This window comes from Labrus mixtus, chromosome 17, assembly GCF_963584025.1.
Source record: "Labrus mixtus chromosome 17, fLabMix1.1, whole genome shotgun sequence".
In the NCBI taxonomy this organism is placed as follows: Eukaryota; Metazoa; Chordata; class Actinopteri; order Labriformes; family Labridae; genus Labrus; species Labrus mixtus.
Genome location: NC_083628.1, coordinates 20,970,347 through 20,986,124, shown reverse-complemented (window position 1 = coordinate 20,986,124; position 15,778 = coordinate 20,970,347). Strand labels below are relative to the sequence as shown.

General features: G+C 39.7%; 1 protein-coding gene across 2 annotated transcripts in view; it reads left to right on the top strand.

Moving 5' to 3' along the window:
• Window positions 1–1,117: 1,117 nt before the first annotated feature.
• vldlr (very low density lipoprotein receptor) overlaps window positions 1,118–15,778 on the top strand; it is a 59,289-nt gene continuing 44,628 nt past the window's right edge. The window contains exons 1-2 of one of the 2 annotated variants that reach the window (XM_061061755.1): window positions 1,118–1,473; window positions 15,494–15,613. In XM_061061755.1, the coding sequence (XP_060917738.1) occupies window positions 1,407–1,473; window positions 15,494–15,613 (187 nt within the window). In that variant the 5' untranslated portion in view covers window positions 1,118–1,406. The remainder of the gene's footprint in view (window positions 1,474–15,493; window positions 15,614–15,778) is intronic. The other variant, XM_061061756.1, reaches the window with a different exon arrangement.

Sequence of the window (15,778 nt, the reverse complement as noted above, 5' to 3'; positions counted from 1 at the left end):
TATCTTTTTATCCCTATGTTTAGTTTATTGGCTTCAATAGCAGGAATGTTATTTTTTTGTTGACAGAGTTAAATACTTTGAGAAACTTCAAGAACTGTAGGCCTATAGGCTTTATCAAAATACAAATGTTTACATATTTACACAAAACACACAGACAAATATAACATAATAAAATATGAAGTATAGGCCTACATTACTGTGGAAAAATGAAATAGCTATCCATGTTTTTCACATGATAGGTTGTGTAAAAAATATATTTTTAAACTGTATAATATTTGCAACAGTTTGTGACATGCAGTTGTGCATCAGAATTTCCTGGTTTATTCTCCACTGTAACTTTACTAAATGTTGCTTAGTGCTCATGATGGATTAATGTTTGGTATTTGTAGATAATATAACAAAGAGTAAGGTATTTCACCTTGAGATAACATTTGTTATTTGGCGCTAAACAAATGAAGATAATTATTTAATTATTTAAAATAGGGACAGTGTAAATTAATTAACCTAAACATGTAAAAATGCCAGATTATAGCCACAGGCCAATTTCCATCTTTAGTCCCTTTGGTTGGTAAACAGGTAAACAAAGTTACATAAAACCACGATGACAAGCAAAACAAGTAATAGAATAGAATAGATTTACTTTATTGATCTGAAACTGGGAAATTGTGGCGTTACAGCAGCAGGTTGTCCAAACACACAATATGAGTAAAAAACACAATGTTAGCAAATCTAAACATAATATAATATTAAATACAAAGTAAATACGCACTAAAAATATCAAAACTAAGAATGTGAATATATACAACCAGGATTTAACTAAGCATTACTAGTCTTAAATATGACAATATTAAATACAACATACTTTGCTGGAGGTAGTTGTAAATGGACAGCATTGACATATGGGAGCAGTCCAGAGCTGTGCAGTAATGACAAAATAACTACACTGTTCATTGATTGAATTATTGATTGACATGTACAAATAGATATGCCTCCATAATAACTATTTTCTTTAGATCATGACTGTTTGTATGCAGGCCTTTATTATTTAATTATTCCATGCGGACAGTAAAGGGTTAACACTGTGCCAAAGACGTACTGAAGGAGAAAAAAAAATCCTCAGCTGTGACGGGCTCTGTGAAGCACCACTAACAAACCGGTCACCGAGACGTTACCGTCACATTTAAGGAAATGGATTTCAGGTCGAGAGGAGAGTACGGGAGCCCGGACGGCCCCAGCGTCGCGTCGTTGTAGGACGAGATCAAAAGGCGCAAAAGACGCGTGGTTTCCGTTTCATTCTCACGGCGGCTCCTCTCCGGTCACAGCTCTGCGTGTGTGTGTGTGTATATGTATGTGTGTGTGTGAGAGCGAGAGCGCTTAGTTAGCAGCCGTACGTTACACCGCGAGAAATGGTCACGTCTACACGTCTTCTGCTGCCGATGCTAATATGTCTCCAGCATTGCATTAACGTCCACGGTAAGTCTCTCACCCATTGTGTGTGTTTGTGTGTAGGTGTACGGTGAGGTTAGCTAACATTACGGAGCTGCACACCTGTCTTTGGCTGCTCCTTGAAGACATAACCGTGCTTGGCTACACCTTGGGCTTATCAACCGTGTGATTCTTCTAAAGCCAAGAAACCCTGAAATAATGTGTCCGTGGGAGTGGGAACGGGACGTGTCCCCCTTGTTTTGTGCTTTGTATTAAGGCACAATGAGCGCCTGAGCCTTTTAAATGAGTAATTCTTTAAGGCTGGTTGTTTTAGCTCAATATCCGAAAATGAAAGGGAGAGAGGGGGGGGGGGGATGGAGAGGCCCTTTTTAGTTTGTGTTGCCTGCTGTACATACACTGCTTGTCGCTGCTCATTCACGGCCAATTAGCACTGCGGTCAATTAATTTAGACCTGAAAACAAGCGGCCCTCACGGATCAAACCCCTGCTTCTTGCACAGCGTTGGCGTTTGTGCGTGTCCTGATTTCTCATTCACTCCCACTGTGGGATTCTCCTCAGCCATCACCACCCCCAGCGGCTTCAGTGCTTTATTTATTTATTTTTCCTGAAGTGGGAGCCGACAGAGAGAGCGAGAGATAAGCAGGGAGGAAAGTGCATTGATATAAAGCGAAAGAAAAACTGACAGCATGTAACAACATGGAGGGAGAAGGTTGACCAGCCACTTAATGACCGCAGGTGATCCTAATAAAGGACTAATTATGAGCACGTTGGCTAAGGTGAAGGTAATATTATCAACTTGTGCTGCTGTGGTGCAGTTAGTGCTGCGAGTTTATTGTAAAAACGTCAATCTATTTAAAAAAAAAAAAATCTACATTTAGTCTTTAAAATGCCGAAACGACAAGATGTCAATCAAATATCATAACCAAGGACCTCCTCTATGAAATTAAAAATGCAAAACAAAACAGAGTATTGTGCTGAAAAGTGGGGTCTATAAATGGATTAATAACTCGAATTAATAATCTTTACACATTAATCTAGCTAAAATAAATGTTCAATTTGACTTTTTTAAGTTTGATTTTTGTGTTATATTAAACTGTGTAGTGGCTCTAGGCCTAATAATTGGATATCAGCATACTGTTTATATGTTGGAATTTGAATATATTTTATCATACACACAGGGCCCAGGGCTATGGTTTTCTTTTTAAATAACACAATATGCAGAAAAAAAAACACGTGCTAATGTTGATTTAAGTTGATTGTGGGGAGTTTTCGACAGCAGAACTGTGACTCCATGCTAACCTCTGCATTGTCTGTAGCACATGTAGCAGACAGTAAAGTACTCGAGTGATTGGACGTCGATAATAATGTTAAATGTTCCTTGATTGAGATGTTTAAGACAGCAGCCTTCAGTGTACCGCTGCAAAATCAGCTAACTAAATTAGTTAACTACATTGCTTTAATTTGTGACACCTATTGGTCTCAGGAGTGGTTATTCTTTTTTAAAATTATGATATTTAATAGACTTAATGTCTAGTTGTAGTGGCTGATCTTAATTCTTCTTATTTGATGTATCTGGAACCAGCAATCGGTTGACATCCAGGACTGTAAAATGCATGGCTCAGGTTTTCATTGATCAGGTTTTATTGTGATTTTAGTTGATTTTAAATCAATACATTTTGAGCTTGTTGTGTCCCACCTTATAGACTACCTTTAACAATTGGAAACCTCCAAGTTTATTTCCACTGAAGCTTGTTTTACGAGCTGTTCGCTGACAGATGGAATTGCAGAAGTGTGATGCGTAGTTTGGCAGTTCTGAGATCTGAGTCAGTGCTTCTTTCTGACATTGTCAAGCTTACTTTTCTTGCCCCAGGTACATAAAATATTTACATGACTGTGGAGTAATTTAATTAATGCAGTTACTAATCAAATCAGCACTAGTTTTTCATGCAGCCTGAATTATAGAACAGCTCAGAGAGGAACACTGAGCTGTGTTTTGGCTGCGTGTGTCTTGCACAGATTTCAGTCTCTTCAGTGCCTACCTACCGTGGAAAATGGCCTTTGGGGGAAACATTGGATCAAAACTAGCGCTTGTAATGTGCACACACTCCCTGTAGCATACACCCACACCGCTACCATCAACACCTCCTTTTCATTCTCGTCTCCAAACCAAACCCAAACACACATTTACGCTCACACAGATTGAGAATGTGTGAGCCTATTTGAACAAGACGTCACGCAAATTAGATAGCGGCAAGAGCACAAGCAGCAGTGACGCTGGCCTGATTAAAATGGATGTATTTTCCCTCCACGGTTACTGTGATACCAAGCTAGACCCAGATCCTCTGCTATAAGAGGAGGGGGGGGTGGGCTGTGTGGGGTGCGCTTGTTTCTTGAAGTGGGCGGGGTGGTGGACAGAGGGAGGAGGAGGAGAACACTGCAACCATTTCTGTTACTGGGGAAAATTACATTACCATGACCTCCAGTGTGACAGCATTTATATAGCCCACAATGATTTACTATTTTAGGAGGTAGACGGTTCACAGCAGCTCCATGCCTGTTGAGCCTACAAGCGGTTCTAGCAGATGAATGATAATCATGTGGAATAATCTGTAATTTCAAGCTCAGGCCTCCAGATGATAGTAGTATTCAGATAAGCGGCCTTTTAAAGTTAATTAAGACCTTTTGAGAAACATATTTGCATGAGTAACACTGACCTAGAAATTGACTGTATTGCACTCGAACCACTGTGAAGAAAAAACTCAGAAATTCTTCGTTTAAAAAAATTTATTTAGGTCATATTGAAAGTTTTAGAGCCTGACCGATTTATCGGCCAGCCGATAATATCGACCAATTTTTGGGGTTTTGCTGATATTAGTAGATTTATTCCCCGGTAAAATAGCATTTAATTTGAGCATCATTGTATTACGCTAGCATTTCTTGTTCCGGATGTCATCAGTGTGCTATATGGATTACAACAAGCATTATCACTGTGTGTTAAGCGGTGATGCACATGCATACACAGTTACTTTCCAGTTGTGTTTGATAACTGCTTTTGAGGGATAAACCTCAAAATGTATAGCTATCTCTACAGATCGAAGATAGATCTACAGTAAGGAAGATATCGGCTAATATAGCGGCCTCCTTAATATCGATATCGGCGCCAAAAATCTCATATCGGTCAGGCCCTAGAATGTTTTGAGAATGATGAGACAATATGTCATCACTAATTACTGTATAACTCAAAATATTGGAAACTTTGTAAAATCTGCATACTCTTTGCAATACAGCCTAAAAGGACCCAGACATCCTCTGCAGCTATACACTGTGACTGTGCTTTTTTTTGCCTTAGCCCTCTTGCTTTACGGCAAGTCAGAGATGATGGGTATCACAACAGTGGTTATCACTGTCTCTGGTAACCCAGGCTTTCTTCCTCTGCACTCTCCCATAAAATTGGGTGTTTGATGCGTCGTTTGACTTTTCCTTTTGCACAAGAGAGTGACATCATGAGGCCCCTTTGTGTTATGAGGAAGAGGTTGTTAAACTATGAGATTGAAAAACTAGTGATGCACAAAGAGAGATTGTTTCCTCAAACTAGCAGAGAAAAGAATTCTGCTGGGAAACATGAAAGTTACCTACCATGATTGTAAGTTCATGTATTTATCTAAAAGTAAATTGTAAAGCTCAGCATTGTATAGCTCCTGAACCTGATACAGGTTATTTAAACATTATTTATATGCCAGCAGATAATATTAGCATTTCCAGTGACTATGGGTATCGGCTAATTTTATTGCAATTATAAGCCAATATTGTGTGAATTTATTCACTAGTCAAATAGCATTTCTTTTGAGTATTGTTGTTTTACACTAGCAGTTTTCTTTCTTCAACAGAGTGCGCTACATGGATTACAAAAAACATCATCACCTTCCAGAGTGTCCAGTGGTGATACACGTACATGCTCAGCTACTTTCCAGTTCACAGACCCATCTTGTCGTCATTTCATATCTTTTCCAAAAGTGCATTTGAGGGATCAATACGATAAATGTGTATATCTGTCCATACAGATCTAACATAAACCTTAAAGATATCGGCTGATATATCTTTATCAGATTAATCCGAAAATCAATATATGTTTCAGTTCCCAAAAATCCCATATCGGTCGGGCTCTATTGAATATGATCTTCTTAGATTTATTCCAATAGACTAAAAACTTTCTCATATCTTCAGACCTTGTAGCAAATAAGGACAAAGCTAAAAAAAACAACAATTGAAAGTGGTTTTAAGCGTCTGTGCCTTAATCATTCTTTCACTTTATGGATGATCTGATTTGTAGTGGAGTTGTATATTGAAGCGTGGATGCCATACCGAACAGTTCAATATTAATGTGAGAATTGTTGGATCCAAATCCCCGTTCTGAGAAATCCATATGCCTAGTATAAAATTATTGCTAGGAGTAGAATTAGCAAAAGGGACACTCTTCACACGATTTTGTTTTTACATCCAGAGCGTTGAACATAACCTTCTTTGGAACAGTTCAGGTGTGCAGATAAGTTACCATGGCTCTCTAGCCAGGTTAAAGATGACTAGCTTCATGACACTGAAAATTCAATGTTTGCTTAAAGCGCAGTTTTCCTTTTGAACACTTGTCTCACTTAAGTACACATCTTTCATCAATTTTAGGTACGATTTTGCCATCTGGCTCCAAAATCCTTATTTATTTGTCTTTATGTTGTCGTCATGCATTAATCTTGCAATCATTTATGCAGAACGAAAACAAAAAAGCTACGCAAAGAATCCTTTTAGGCCGTGTTCACACTTGACTTCTTTATTCAGAAAAAAGCGCCGCCTTTTGAGCGCTTATGTGATAGTGTTCTGTAACCTTAACAACGGAATAGTCTGCGGTGCAACTGGAGCCGGCCGGAGCATGACGCATCAATTTAGCACAGAAAAGAACAAACGGGACGGGAAGTCAGACACCGATACAACATTAAAACAGCCGGTTTATTTTCAGAATAAAACACTCTGTTTTAAAGGTTCAGAAAAACGACCGTTTGTGTTTATAAGGTTTTATACCACGTACATCGTATTATCTCGTGCTATCGCGAGTGAATCTGTAAAATTACCGCGGAAATTAATTTGTCTCCGTACTCCAGCTGTCCGGCTGAGAATGCAGCCGGTGGGTGTTGACGGATGAGGATGCACGGACCCTTAACAGACCGGAGCGGACACGCAATGCACACATATCTGGTGTAAGTTTCACATTTTTGGGTGCATGACATCTTTCTGGGCACCGGTAACTAGGGACGCAGGTTACTACTCGTCCTGATTGGTCAGCTGTTAGAAGGGCGCTTGACGTCACCCAGCGCCCAGGTGTTGGGCGCAGCGCTTTTTGAAAAGGTGTCCGCTTTTTAAAAAGGCGTCATACTTTTTCCTTTTTCCATAGGCTTATATGTAAAAAAGGTGCTGGCAGTTGAAAAAAGAAGTCAAGTGTGAACGCGGCCTTAGAATGACAGAAGCAGTTGAATTATTTTCCGAGGCAAAGTGATGAAGACTCAGTCTTCATTATTTGGCAGTAGTGTACAGCGCTGAGAGTTCAGTCTTTGTTTGTCAGCTGAAAATTCTGACAGTGCAGGGAAAGGGAGATACTCTGGTACGGGTTTGTACACCTCGGGTTACTATTGAAGTCTGTTATTGTGCTGATTGGATCAAAGTGCAGGGTGTGCAGTTTTCCAGACAGCAAGTCAATGGGTGTCTTTAGGGGGAGACACTGGAGTAGTACAGTAGGCTAACCGCAGAGAATACACTGGAAGCAAAACACGAGAACATATCAATCCCTGACCTGTAACTTAGGTCGTGTTGTTACAGTGGCTTTCCATTCTGCAGGCCTTTCTGTGTTTTGTGTTTACAGAAAACTATTATATCATGTGGTTGTTGCAGAGTTTTAGATGTTTTCCCAACCTAACTTGGCATCTATTGGTTTCTGTTCTCAGTACAGAGTCTCCCCCCGGAAACGTTTTAGCAGAGATTTTGAGTGCTCTCAAAATGCCAAAAATACATTAACACACAAACCTCAAATCATTATGCACTTAATCAGCAATAAATCAACAATAGCTAAATAAATGCCAAATTGATGCTAATTTCCCACTACATATTTTTCTACTGAGATTTGTGAAGAGTAGCTTTGGATGACTCACAGTGAAAATATAAAATCCTTATTTGTCTTAAACCAGCCCTTTATGCAGCCTCCTGGTTCATTCAAGCTGACTGAGCGCCTGTCTCTTTCCTATATATATACTCCTGCTTTATCTGTTGGAATGGGCTTGAATGCAGACAAATAAACAGATTTCGCATGTGCTACCTGCTAAATGCAGCGTAAATGCACGCTTTGGCAGGTACATATTTTAGGTCACCTTTCGCCATGGCAGCTTTTATTCATCTACAATGATTTTATGTTCTTGCATTTAGAATAGTCTGAGATTAAGGCAACATACAATATTTCATATTTACACTTTAATGTTGCAGTAACTCAGTCGTTGTGGTTGTCGTGACTGACATCTGGCTTCCTTAGTTGCACAAAACGCGGGTGTTGATTCTGTTATGGGTCTAAAACTCTCACATAAAAACATTACCCAACATGGCTGAATGAAATTGTTTGTTTTGGGCTCAAATAATGAGCATCTATAAAAGCTGACAGGTATTTGTTCCTCTGAAAAACTTTTGAATTCTTCTTTTCTGATAGACCCAGGACTTTGAAGTCACTGGGCACCCATGGCTCGCTCTATATGATTTCCCTCCTGCCCTCTCTCTCTTGACCTCACTCAGTCAGCATTAAATGTGCATCAGCAGTGAGCAGTAGGTCAGGCTCATATGAGTCAAGACTTTTTAGTTTCCCCTTTATAATTACTCATGATGATGACTGTGTACTTCTAGTTTTTCATTTAGAGTTTGAGATTTGTGGTTCAGATGGGACAGAGAGCTCACGTTTTCCGAATTCCTCGCTTATTTTGCTGTTGGGCAAGGAAGTTGGATGTTTCATTATAAACCAATTCAGGACGTTTTCTCATTGCGCATGACGTGATAGTTGCATTAAATATGAATATACATTTAATTAAGTAGAGTGGAATGCAGTCCTGTACTCTGCCATAAATTCTCCATTTACATTGGCTCAGTTATTGTTGATGCTGCTTTCATCAAGAGATTATGACATTGTGTTTGTCTCAGATTGTGGAGTTAGATGGGTGTTGTACCGCTGTAACAATGTATTATGACTTTGTTCTGATTTTATAGAAAATAACTGTCCATGCCTCACTTTCACCAGCATTTGTCCCTTAGAAGAATCCAGTTTTATTAACCTTTCAGTCGCAAAATTCTTTGTTTCCAGCTATATCACTGCTTAACAACGCTAGCTCAAGATGATGCACTTTAACCATGCCAGGATATTATAGAGTCTCTTGGGGCCCTAGGCAAGAATCAATTGGGTCAGTTTTAGTGTCTGACACTTTGTCCTTTTCCTCTTTTTTCCTTTTGCTCTCCTATAGACGGATCATTTCTCAATTTTTTAAACTTTGGTATTCACAGTAAAAATGCATGCAACCATTAGCAGGGCAACATGAGGAAGTGCTGTCAGGTGGAGCGTCTAAGGGAAAACATTGCACATTTTGGTCCACTGCTTTGGTTTAAGTTTGTGAGCCCTGAGGGGCCCCCTACTGGTCTTGGGACCCAAGCAGTTGCCTGCCTTGCCTGTTGACAAGCAGCACCTCTGTTTAAACCTTTGAGTGTGTATCTAAATCAGGTCATGGCATGGTCCTTACTCAATGGGCAATCTTTTTTTGAATGTTTTGTCTGGTCTTTTTAACCTGTGTTGTATGAACCTGAATCACCTTTCTAGGTAATACAGAAACCGTAACCTTGAAAATCAATTGTTTTCCAGCACAACCTTAGTCAGGGCCTTGCATTGGTGGTCTTGGTGTGATGAACTCTCTCATATATCCACAAAAGCTTTTCTCTCTGGGAAAATCTAAGTTTCCTTTGTAACTTGCTTTTTCATTTTAAAATAAAAGACTTCATTGTCCCTCAAGGCCATCGTTATTCTGTCGAGTCGTCACCAACAGCAAAACAAATCTCAGCTGCCTGAGTCTTTGCTTTGAAGCATTGCTCTTGACAGATTTAATTGAAGGTTTATTTTTTTTATGCATAATTTACTTTTTTCATGCAAGGATTTGTATCCATTACTAAACCATTTTGTGTCATTTAAAAGCACTGGAAAATTCTTTTAAAGAAATGATGAACTTAAAAATAAATTTGACCTTGAAGATGTATGTCAAGAAGCCTAGAGACTGGTTTGTCAGTATGACTAAATGACTTGTCGGTCATGGAGCAGAATACAGTTTTGCCAGAGCGTGGTTAATGGGGGTATTTGTGATGAAAGTGGTGCTCATGGCCATGGTTCCTCTGACGGAGTTCTGAATAACACTACTTTTAACTTGCAGGCTACACTGATTTTTTTATTTTATTTTTGCAGAACATATGCTTGGTTGAACATTTGCACATTTTCCTTGTTTTGCAACCCTACATTTTAACACTTACCAAAGAATTTCCATGGAAACTAAAGCTAGCTGTGGCAATGGTCTACACGTCTGGATTGGTCACATTATTTTGTGCCAAAAAACAGTTTAGTATTCTTAAAAACGGTAGTGTTTTTAAGCAAGGAAACATGTTTTACTTTGGTTTAAACCTTAAATATGTTTCATGAATGCCCCTGAATTAAAGTCTCTCTGTGCATTTTATTGTATTAAGTCGGAAAGACGCTGCAATCATCTGTAGCAAAATGTTAAAGTATTATCCGTGTTGCTAGAGCTTACCAGATTGTTTCTGATAAAGTCTGGTAGAAAATTATTGTCACCAGATTTTTCTCCATGGAAAAAACAAAATATCTCAGTGGAGGGAAGAAATATTACTCATGAAAAATTGGTTCAGTATTTGGACGCCGGGAATGTTTTTTTTCATAATGTTGATTCTTATCGTAGTCTTAAGATAGTTTATAAGAATAAAGAGCCAATCGTACTGAATAAATTCACAGCCTGTAGCCAGTCCCGTTAATGTGTAGAGATGTGGTTGACCCAAGCAACACAGACCCAGGAGGCCCTTCTCAGTTTGTGGTCTCCTTCTGAACCCTCTATCAAACTAAAGTGTTGTACACCTCTTGTCAATTGTTTTCTTACAGATCACTATTTGGAAACAAGTTGTTTTGTTTCTTCGTATGCATTTCTTGGTTGAAAATGTCAGCCAATAAGGTTGCAATGATTATTGCCATTGTTGACATATCATATCCGGTCATTTTCAGTAACTTTACTTGTGGTTAATGGGTAACTTTTTGTAAATAAATTAAGTTTTGTATTTGTAGTGAAAGCAGGCTCTAGCGTTCTTGTACGACCGGAGTTACATTCAGATGTCACTTTGTCTCATCAATGGATGGGAGCTCCTGCTCTACTATTTCTTTGTTTACTTTGTTTCATTCACTGTGGGAGTGTGTTTGCAGAGGGTTTCTGTAGCTTCCTCTTCACTCCACAAACTCTGTTTGCATCAGTAAACACAAGCAGAGTTATTGTTTTACATTTTTTGTTTTATTTGAGGAATTCTGCCAAGAAAATAGAGAATTTGTAGGTTACAGATCATTGAGCTACTCCAAAGTTTTCTTTAGCATACGGCGAACTTTGATGTTTAAATTTACAATTCAGGCACAATATGGACACTTATGGGCACTGTCCTTATTTTATTTTTCGAGCATTATTATAGTCTAGACATTTATTGAACCAAAACATGACGATCTATAAAGCCAACCAGTGTCTGGCAGCCTTATTTCATTGATAGCTGCAGTAGTGTATCTGCAAGCAAAAGTTGACAGAGAGGAATTGAATGGAGAGAAAATTATGATCTGTCCCGCTAAGATCAAGACTTTCTTGAGTTTGAGGTAAACCTAACCTATGGACCAAAGTCGGAGGACAATCCCACTTTATTATCAAATTCAGTTGTATTAAGCATACACATAAATTCCAGATACATAAAATCCAGCACATAGTCATGCAATCTTCGATAATCAACATTTAGAATTGAAATCTAGTCTTAAAAAGCAGATTGACTCTACATACCCTCAACGACTGGCTTCCTCAACTGCTGCATCTCGTACCGTCATGGTGACCACCAAGGCTTCATGTCAGTTTCTGAGCTACCATCCCTGTCTCAGATGAACTGGAGTCTATCTATGTTTATGGTAGTGGAAACTCAATCGTTTGAGAAGAAATCAGATGCAGATAGTGGCAATTTTGGCAGATAACCACTTGGGAGAAAATAAATCAATGAAATACTTGAATTATTGAAGTTCCAAGGCCTCACCACACTTCTCAGGTGGGCTGTTTGAGTCAGCCGTAAGTCCATTCTCTGTAATGCTGTAATATACAAAGACATGTTATAGCTAGTCAAGTTCTTTTAAGTGGCAACTGTTTAAAGTAAGCAAAGTGTCCTTTGCTATTACATCATTGTTCCCATTTGCTCATTGTGAGGTCCATAAAGACATGGTTGGACGAAATTGACTTACCGTCATAGAACCCTAACCTGAACCACACTGAACACCTTAGGGGTATTGGGACATATCATTTCCAGCCAGGTCCTCTCGGCCAACATCCGTGCCAGACCTTACAAATGCTCATTCAGGGAACAATCAAAACTCCCACAGAGACATTCTTCTCCCAAGACGAGTCATGGCCAGAGAGGAGAATCAAACTCCATACAAATGTGTGGTTTTAGCAAAGCATTCAAAGAAGCTCATGTAGGAGTGTGAAGGTTAAGTTTCCACTCTCTCTTGGTCTAAAGGAATACTTGAAGCGTGGCTCTCTGTATCATCCCTCTGTGTGTCAGTAGTCATTTGTTTGATTGGCTGATGTGCTGCATTCGTTCTGATTAAAATGCAGGCCGATACAATGCAATCCATTATTCTTTGATTGTGGTGATTGAAATGGTAATGCGGATGAAAGGTCAGCCTGCTCTCCATTCTGTAGCATGACTGTGGAGTGAGTACAGCTGGTGTAGTCTTGGTTGAATGGAAGTCCGCAGGCTGTTGGCATGGTTGCCTCTGTATTTACCTCCTCCTGTGTTATAATGTTTTTGGATATAAGTCAGACACGGTCAGTGCAACCTGATAAGAGCTACTGCTACCAGTAGAGACAAGGAGAAGAATCAGTAAGGATAGTAATTGTCCCTTGCCACCACATACAAAACCACTGCCTTTGTTTTACGGTTGTCTAGCTTTAACCTCGCCATTGCACCTGTTGTCATTTTTATTTGTACCCCAGCAGCTGAAATGTATTCACAATCCATTGTGCGTACTTACTGGACAGATTGATATCCCTGAAGTTACACTGACTTTGTGTCATACAGTGGTGATTAATTTAATTAACCACTTCAAAGAGTGGTTTAGCATCCCACTCTAACAAAAATGGCTATCTTTGGAAGGATGTTGTAAGTGAATGCAAACAACGAGCTGAGCCTTTTAATGGCAAGAACAAACCTCCCCAAAGGATAACATTGCAGTCATTACAGCCTGTTTCTTGCCTAAATAAATCTCCTGGAGAAAATGTGGAATATCTTCGGCCTTACATTGAATATTTTGGCCGGGCATGTTGCTGGGTGAAATCTGTAGATCCATAGATTATATAATTACAGGCACACTTTCATTCATGCATGTCTTCAGCAGTGTGTTAGTGCACTGCTTCAGTTTAAGGCCTTCAGGTTCATTCAAATCAGCAGGGGAATGTTTCCCTCTGTAAAGGAGCTGCTGACCCATTTAAACAGATCCCTTTTATCATTGCAGTGACAAAGTACAGACTTAATATCCTGTTAAAAATAAAATCCTGGAGTGAAAAACTGTTATCCTTTCAGCCTCCAACTTCCCCCCCCCATTATTTCTAATTATGAAGTTGCCTTGAAAGTTTTAAAAGGGAGACCTGTGACCTTTTGATGAAACATAGTACACCTCCAAGCTCTTCAGGCCTTCTATCACTATGTGCTCCATTTCCCCACCTGGACCGACGCGCACGCCAGACTGAAGGGAGCGTCAAGGTCAGACGCTGTTATTTTAAGACTGGGACTTTTCCCCACCTCCAGTATGACAGACTGCACACTGTACTCCAAAAACTTTTGGGACAGCTTATTTGCGTCTTCCCCTTCCCCTTCCCCTTCTGCTTCATGTTTTGGAGTATTGTGGTGGATTTGGCTCTTGTTTGTTTGTCCAGTTTTCCTGGTCTCTGTTGTGAAGAGGAGGTTTCATTGCTTGTAGTCCATAATGTTTGTAATAGGTCAACTTGTAATCCTAATTTTCTAAACATTCATTTTACCATGATTGTCTTAAACATCTAAAGCATGTCCTTGGAAATGGGCTCACTACCCTGCTACTCTATCTGAGGTTTCTTGCATTTTTGATCAGCCCTGAAAACCAGACAAATCTGTGTGCTCATGTATGATTTACTCTGGTGTCTGGTTCCCCTCCAGTTCAGACACACTTCTTTCAGGCAGTAACAACCAACATGGCTATAGTTGATCAGGAAAATACTAAATATGCTTGGGTTTTTTGGGCCTTTTTGCCTTCATTAGATAGAACAGCTGACAGGAAGTGTTGGGAGGAGAGAGTGGGGTGATGACATGCAGCAAAGGGCCGAGGTTGAACCCACGGGCACTGAAGACTATTGCCTCCATACATGGGGCGTGCATCATAACTGCTAGGCTATCAGCACGTCTTAGGATTATTTTGTGTCCCAATTGATCAAACTGGAGCTCTGTTTTATTGCAACGTTTCTGCACATATGTCTTGTTTCTATTACTATAATTGTATTGTATAATCTTACTATGACATGTCGGGTAACCTCAGGGGGTTGTACATACAATATGGAGGTGTCTCCTCTCCTCATTCGTTCATGTCTGATTAAGGGCTAGGGCCCGAAATGTTATGATAAAACTAATAAAATGCAATTAAAAGCAGCTTCTGGTGTGCGGAGTAGTCCACCTTTTGCAAATTAAAATGCTGCTTTGAAAAAAATCATGCATAGACTGAATTAATGGTGTGTTTATGTTTGGCTTTTTAAGTGGAACCACCTTTTTATTTTCTTCCCTCATTACACAAATACAGTTCATCTACTTTTCAGCATACTTCAAATATAAAGTCAGTAATACTGGGCACTGGTGGTGCAGTGGATAGTGCGCGCGTCCCATGTATGGAGGCTGTAGTCCTCAACGCGGGCGGCCCGGGTTCGAATCCAGCCTGTGGCTCCCTTCCCGCATGTCAATTCCCTCTCTCCCTGATTTCCACCTCTCTCCATTAAAGGCACAAAAGCCCAAAAATAAATCTTAAAAAAAAAAAAAAAAGTCAGTAATACGGTTCTAAAAGAATTTAGAAAACTGAGCAACCTATACAAGGTTCTCTAAATAACTTGAGTTCATCTGATGTCCTACAAACGGCTGGCTAACAGATGGTGATAAGGAGACATTTTCAGGGCACTGAGTTTTAGCTTTTCACTAAAATATTGACACTGCTTCATCTTCAGTTTGAAAAGGTATCACAGGGATTGTGACCACACACATCAGCTATGTGTGTTTCAGAGTGCTCATTTCAAAAGGTTTCTCTTTCCTCCTTCATTTAGATGTTTTTGGGTTACACTCTTTCAATTCGAGAACTGAAATGAGATGCGATAAGTGGAGGTGGAGAAAGTTACTTCACTGCAATTCTTAATAATTTTCTCGTGTGAAATTAGGTGCTATTATGAATATTTGAAACGCATCGGAAAACAGATGAGAAGAAATCAACCTACTGTAGAAATACAACATGTAGAGCTGCCGTGTCTCCGCTGAGATCTGCTCGGAGTGCCAGCTATTTTGTTTTGAAATTACAGCACTGCAGGGAAGCCTGCTTAGGACTAAACAAGAAGAGAACAAACAGCAAAGGATAATTATGAAAACATTTGAACTTTTAATCACACCACCTCTGTGTCTGTCTTTCTCTGCAGGTACGAAGACAGAATGTGAGGCCAACCAGTTCCAGTGTGGTAACGGCCGCTGCATCCCGTCCGTCTGGCAGTGTGACGGTGACGAGGACTGCACTGACGGCAGCGACGAGAGCTCCTGTGGTAAGAAGCCAAACAGACACGCAGTTTAATCACTTACAGCTTCATCACCAATGACATGAATGTCTGATTTACTTAAAATAACATGAATTCTACTTTTATTTAGAAATTTAGAAACAACACTGTCCTCAAAAGCTGCATTTTCCTTTTGCATCTCAGACTCTCAAA